Source organism: Vespula vulgaris, chromosome 7, assembly GCF_905475345.1.
Source record: "Vespula vulgaris chromosome 7, iyVesVulg1.1, whole genome shotgun sequence".
Taxonomy (NCBI): Eukaryota; Metazoa; Arthropoda; class Insecta; order Hymenoptera; family Vespidae; genus Vespula; species Vespula vulgaris.
This window is the reverse complement of record NC_066592.1, coordinates 8,813,563-8,820,000: the sequence shown is the minus strand read 5'-3', so window position 1 is coordinate 8,820,000 and position 6,438 is coordinate 8,813,563. Positions and strand designations below refer to the sequence as shown.

General features: G+C 30.6%; 1 protein-coding gene across 6 annotated transcripts in view; it reads left to right on the top strand.

Annotated features, from left to right (window-relative positions):
* Nucleotides 1-6,438, top strand: part of LOC127065199 (protein tramtrack, beta isoform) — a 47,021-nt gene that overhangs the window by 35,761 nt on the left and 4,822 nt on the right. For 4 of the 6 annotated variants that reach the window (XM_050997222.1, XM_050997223.1, XM_050997225.1 and 1 more), the window contains exon 5: nt 1-6,420. This exon is cut by the window's left edge and continues 673 nt beyond it. The exons of the other annotated variants lie outside the window; for them this stretch is intronic. In XM_050997222.1, coding sequence (XP_050853179.1) covers nt 1-271 — 271 coding nt within the window. In that variant the 3' untranslated portion in view covers nt 272-6,420. Of the gene's footprint in view, nt 6,421-6,438 lie in introns of those variants that run through there. 6 annotated transcript variants of the gene reach the window in all.

The following is a 6,438-nucleotide window of genomic DNA, read 5'->3' as shown; positions in this document are numbered from 1 at the left end:
TCTCTTTCGTTACGCCTCGATATCGGAGGGAGTCTATCAGTGTACCGAGTGCGCGAAGCTCGACATTCAGAAGACGTTCAAGAACAAATACAGTTTCCAGAGACACGCCTTCCTATATCACGAAGGCCACCAACGCAAAGTCTTCCCATGTCCAGTCTGCAGTAAAGAATTCTCTAGACCCGACAAAATGAAGAATCACATGAAGACGGTTCACGATTGCTTCATGCCTAAGGACTGCGTCATGCCCTTTGGCTTTTTTCTCCCGCCTTAGCGGGCGGCGGCGAGGCGAGGGCGAGCTGGGTCAAGCAGAGCGCAAAGCGAAACTGGTAGTAGATCGGCAACAACGTCGAACAGGCCTTCGACCAGCGAAACAACGTCTATAAGTGGTCCCGGTCGCAAAAGAGTCTTTGATAAAGCGCGAGATCGACTTAAAAGACGCCTTTCTACCACCAATACATCTTCAAGTAATAACCATGACGTATGAGTGCAACGTCGCGCGAATTCGTTAATATTCTTTTAGAAGATTACGACGGGGGAGGGTATAATAATCGGAGAATTAAATGGGGAATATATCGAAAATGATATATTTTAGATTACATTTAAATAGAAATACACCTACACATTTTTAATTTTTACAAATATACAAAAATGTTTTTCTAGGAGAGAAAGAACTTTCTAAAAAAACAATGAAGGAAAATTGTTTCTTAAAAACAATTTTTATTCATCCAAAGCTTTTGTATAGCCTATAAAAGATCGAAAATCTTCAGGTGTTTCTATTTAAATCATTCAGCCCGTATAATAACATTTTTATATGTTTATGATCAAACTTTCCGAATATTGCTTATTTTTTACACAAATCGTGTAAAAAGATTTTAAACGTCATTTTTAGACTATAATTTGAATATAAGCGCGCGTATGCATACACACGCGCATACACCAACTAAAGAAATATATTATTTTTATTGACGTGATTCGAGACGTGCTTCAGAGTTCTTCATATTTTTGATCATAAATATATTTTTGATATGTTCCCTTGTAATTTTCTTATTTCTTTTCTCATTTTAATTGCACTAACGTCGCACGATGCTGCATAAGCGCTCTGTTTTCTTTTTATAAGAACATCTCCAGCATACGATTCGCTTTGGGTCAACCAGACATACGATGATGATGGCTCACCTCACCCCCGCCACCGCCACCCAGTTTAACTGTCATTTCGACGATCATGATGTCATACATGGGATTTTCGCAAAGGAGACAATTTTTTTCTTTTTCTCTTTCTTTCTTTATTTTTTTTTTTATTCCTTTATTTTCATTTTCTTTTTTTCACATATGGTCTGCTACCTTGAGAAAGATTTGTTTTCTAATAAAAAGGAAACACAACAAATTTTTAAAAATACATCAATTTGTCAAAGTTCTCGTAACTTCCCCATTTTGTGCAATAACGGCTGGTGTTTGTGACGATTCAAGCCGATTTACTTCGTCTCTCGCTTTTTTCTTTGGATTTGTTTTTCCTTGTTTTTTGTTTCTTCTTTTTTAATCATGCGCGCACGTTCGCACATGTATTCGATACGTTTCTGCTTTCATACTCGGAGAAACGAGACGAGTCAACAAGTTTTCTACGTTCCTCCTTTTCATTCGATCTTTCACCGTGTCCAACAAACTTTTTTCTTTTACTTTTCGAGGGGTAATAACAAAATGTCTTCCCAATCGGTCGACTCATTGTGATATCTATTTTTTCTTCTTAATGTCGATAATAAAAAGTCAACTTCTATTAAAAATTTTATTAAAAGCTACGCAATGTTTTACGCAGATGTAGTCTGCGCAACGAGAAATACCTTCGTTCTTGTTTAGCTTTCCTCTTCGATACACCTCGCTTTCGTTCATCATCCGTTCTCCGCTCGCGTTTCTCAGTATCGCATCAAGATCGTCAAGAGCAAGATGGTCGTCCTCGACAGTTCCAACGTGAGAGAGCTTTTTTTCTCATCTTCCACTTTTCATCTTAACGTCTAAGAAAATTAAAGGAAAAGAAAATAACTAGAAAAACGGAAGTACCTCAGTACGTATCCGTATCCGAATAGTAATCATCTAGAGATCTTTAAAGGACACATCTTAGACTAATCTATATTTTGATAATTCAGACAATTTAGATAGATAATTAGAGAAACATATAAATATATATTTATATATACATATATAGGAAGAGAGAAGAAAAAATAATGTTTATTATATCGAACGATTTGCGAGTTTTTACAAAGAAAGAATATACATACATACGTATATGTATATGTATATGTATGAAGGAAGAATATATATATATATATCATATTGAGAAGATGCATGTACAATGTACGGTCTCTTTTTTGTTCTCTTCAAGTTTATGAACGAATCACGGTGAAAAATCATATCCGTGAACGAAGAGAAAAGAGTTTCATCGGCGTGTTTTCTAACTGATTTTTTTTTCTTTTCTTTTCTTTCTTTTTTTTTTTATATCTTCCAGTTTATTTGATTCCAATGGTGCGTAGAAGACCATATTAGCGAGATATTGTGAAAAAGGAAGAAAAAAAGCGTGTATATTTTACTCCAGAGTCTATCAACCTACAAAACTGCGGGCAGATGAAGAGACACACTCGCAGAGTTTATTAGATTAAATGCTTAGTTAAAAAGAGCACAAATTATATATGCTGCATGGCAGCCTTGATATATATGTACAGCTATATTACCGTTTTGGGACAGTGTATGATAGATTATATATATACATATATATATATATATATATATATATATATATATATATATGTATATATATTATATATTAGAAAATATTAATTATTGTCGATTACTACTAATATTCGCACTACTATGAATACTGCAATAATGTTATTTTTATTATCACCGTTATTATGACTTATATTAATATTATATTATTGTTCGATTAAGCATAGCACATCATATATTAACTTTTAGTTACGGACAAACGGCGATAAATGCGATTATATTATTATTATTATATTATATTATATTATATTATATTATATTATATTATATTATATTATTATTATTATTATTATTATTATTATTATTATTATTATTATTATTATTATTATTGTTAGGTGTGTAAGTTTACATGCACAGACGCACGCATACGTTGGAAACGAAGTTTTATTATCTATGCAGAAAAGATAGTATATATGGTGTCACCCACTAAATTTGTAAGAGGTGGGTCTCACCGATTTGTTTTTTTTTTTTTCTTTGATATATTATACTTACGTCATAGATATGTACTTGCGCGTTTGTTCCTCTATTCGTTCGTTAATTTCATTCGATAAAATGTGCACAAGTTACTACTGTTCGATACATTTTTGATATATATGCTGGTTTTTTTTCGGTACCCGAGGTACATTGGTGTATAATAGAGGATGTTCCAGAAAATAAGAATATCATTCGTTCCGAAAATCCTTCTCTTTAGAATTATTTTCGTCAACTAATTTACATTTTCTTTCTGCCAATGCTATATATTTATCAATAATATGTGTATTGTGCATATCGACTAAAAACTTTATTACCTCGCGTCCAAGAAATATTTTTCTTTTCTTTTCTTTTTTTTGTAACTTTCTTTTTCTTTTTAACTTTCTTTTTCTTCATAAATTCAAATTCTATCTCGATGACGAAATTTTTTTTTGAAGAAAAAGGAGATAGGAGAAACGTTGAGAGCTTCGTGTCTATTTTGCATATGTACGTTGCTGAAGTTTTCGGACGAGAAAGAGAATGAGAGAGAGAGAGAGAGAGAGAGAGAGAGAGAGAGAGGGAGAGAGAGAGAGAGAGAGAGAGAGAGTACCGAAATAAGAAAAAAATAAAAATATTAATAAAATAAAAATAAAATAAAGAACAGTATTCTCGTCTTCCGCGTTGATATTGTTTCGTGTGATATATAAACGTTAAATATAAGAAACGCACATATACGACAGTTGAGAGATTGTTTGTTTGTTGCAAAATATGAAACACGGCAGAACCTTCATTATCGGCTGCATAATTAATTTTACATTAAAATTTCCTTGTATGTACATACAACGTGTGAAAGAAAGTGTTAACATAATATCGAAAAGAAAGACATCGATATGATATACGCATTCTTCATATATTTTTATCAATCTTCTTTTGCAAACAGATGATTATATATGTATATATTATATGATTGTACGTGTAACATGTATATATTACATATATAATATAAGTAATATACGATGTAACGTGTATGATGGTGCATTAGGAAAGATTGGTTATTTATTCAATAGATATTGTGATATGATATTGTTATATGCTATTGTTATGTTTGATGTCAGAAAAGATATTCGTTTTAGTTTTTGAAATTTACCTTCATTGCTTAAGATAATAAAGGTTCTACTGTACGTACGTGTACCAGCATGCATACGATTTTATTGGAATAATATATGAAGGCTCACTCAGGTCGCCATTTTTTTTATCAGGATTCGATTGATATACACAATTGTAGATTGAAGCAGATATTTCTTTAACGAAAATATTTCACGAAACAATGCTATGTATGTATATATATTTCTTTTTTTTCTTTTTTGAGTTATTATATTCTTATATTTCCTTCGCGTCTCTTCCGAAAATGTCTTCATCTAAAGCAACGTTACAATTATTTTCAGTTTTTTCTTCACTACAGTTTTGTTATATACTTTGGACGTTTTTTTATTTTGTCACGTTTAATGTTTGCGACTTACTGAGAAACTTCTTAAATTTATACGTATGCGCACGAAACAACCCATAAGATCATATTATTTTTTATTTTCTTCACTTTCCATGCATTACAATTATCCTTAGTTAATACTATTATTTTTTATGTAATTATTATTATTATTATTATTATTATTATTATTATTATTATTATTATTATTATTATTATTATTATAACTATTACTATCACTACTATTACTACTAGTACTAGTACTATAATTATTGTTAGTACCACACAACCACCACTATCACTATCGCTATTATTCACTTTGTCATCGTTAAATAACTTTATTATATCTTCATTCTAATTTTATTCGTAATACCGGGTATTAGGTAGAGTTGACGCCTTAAACAAAAGGTTCGTTAGATTTCAAAAGATTATATAGAGAATGTATTATTATAAAGGGGGAATAAAAAAAAAAAAAGAAGAATAAGCATGTAAAATTGCAATAACGCACAGAAATATTAGATTTATGGTTCTTATATTTGCTGTTATTAAGTACTAGGTATTTGTTAACTCGATAGGAAATCGAAGAGTAGGAACGCTAAAGCGGAAATACCGACGTTCGCTTCGTTTTCGTTTCGAGTAATAACCATTTATTAATGAATTTTAACGGATTTACGATCATTATGGCGTAGTGAGATAGGTGACGTTCGTCGAAAAAGAGCTCTTGTTACGAGGAGTTATTTTTTCTTTTTTTTTTTTTCTTTTTTTTTACGGAAAGAGGAGATAAAACCACAAAAGAAAAAAAACTTTAGAACAATAAGATATTATCGACGACAACGTAAATAGAAAAAGAGAAAGAGAAAACTCGTATAAAGCACGAATTCTCAATTAACAATATAACAATATTATAATAACGGTTCTTACTCTTGTACACGATTAAAAAAAAAAAAAGTAAAAAAAAACTTACCAGACAATATTAAAGAGGTTTAATGTTACGAATAAAGAAAAAAAAATTATATTATATATTATATATGAAATATATTATTATTTTATGTTATATTATATCATATTGTACGTCCCCGCCTTGTCACGGAAGTTGGGGCGCATCTTTATACAAACAAACAATAAAAAACACATACACACACGTTATACCACTGTAACAATAAAGAAAGCATGCTGCACGTTCGCACACTATTGCCAGTCGAACGTTTGTTTCTGATGTATGTACGTATGTACCTATACCTTGGTGCCTGGTGGCGATAAGAGCGATAACAATTATTATTATTATTATTATTATTATTATTATTATTATTATTATATTATTATTATTATTATTATTATTATATTATTATTATTATTATTATTATTATTATTATTATTATTATTATTATTATTATTATTATTATTATTTTTATTTGTTTTTATCTAGTTGTAGTTTCTTTGTAACTTTTTGTGATATACATTGCAATAGTCTATTCGACCGTTTCTCTTTCTTCCAACGAACACGTCCTTGATCGATAAACTTGAAATTGGTACGAATGTGCGAGTGCGTGATGGAAAGAGAGAATAAGGATGCACGCACTTGGATTATACTTAATAATAAAGAGTTTCGTTATAATAATATAAAGGAGAAATAAAATAGATTTAAATAATTTTCACACAGGAACAAAATAAAAAAATGGACGTTGAAAGATAGAGAGAGAGAGAGAGAGAGAGAGAGGGAGAGAGGGAGA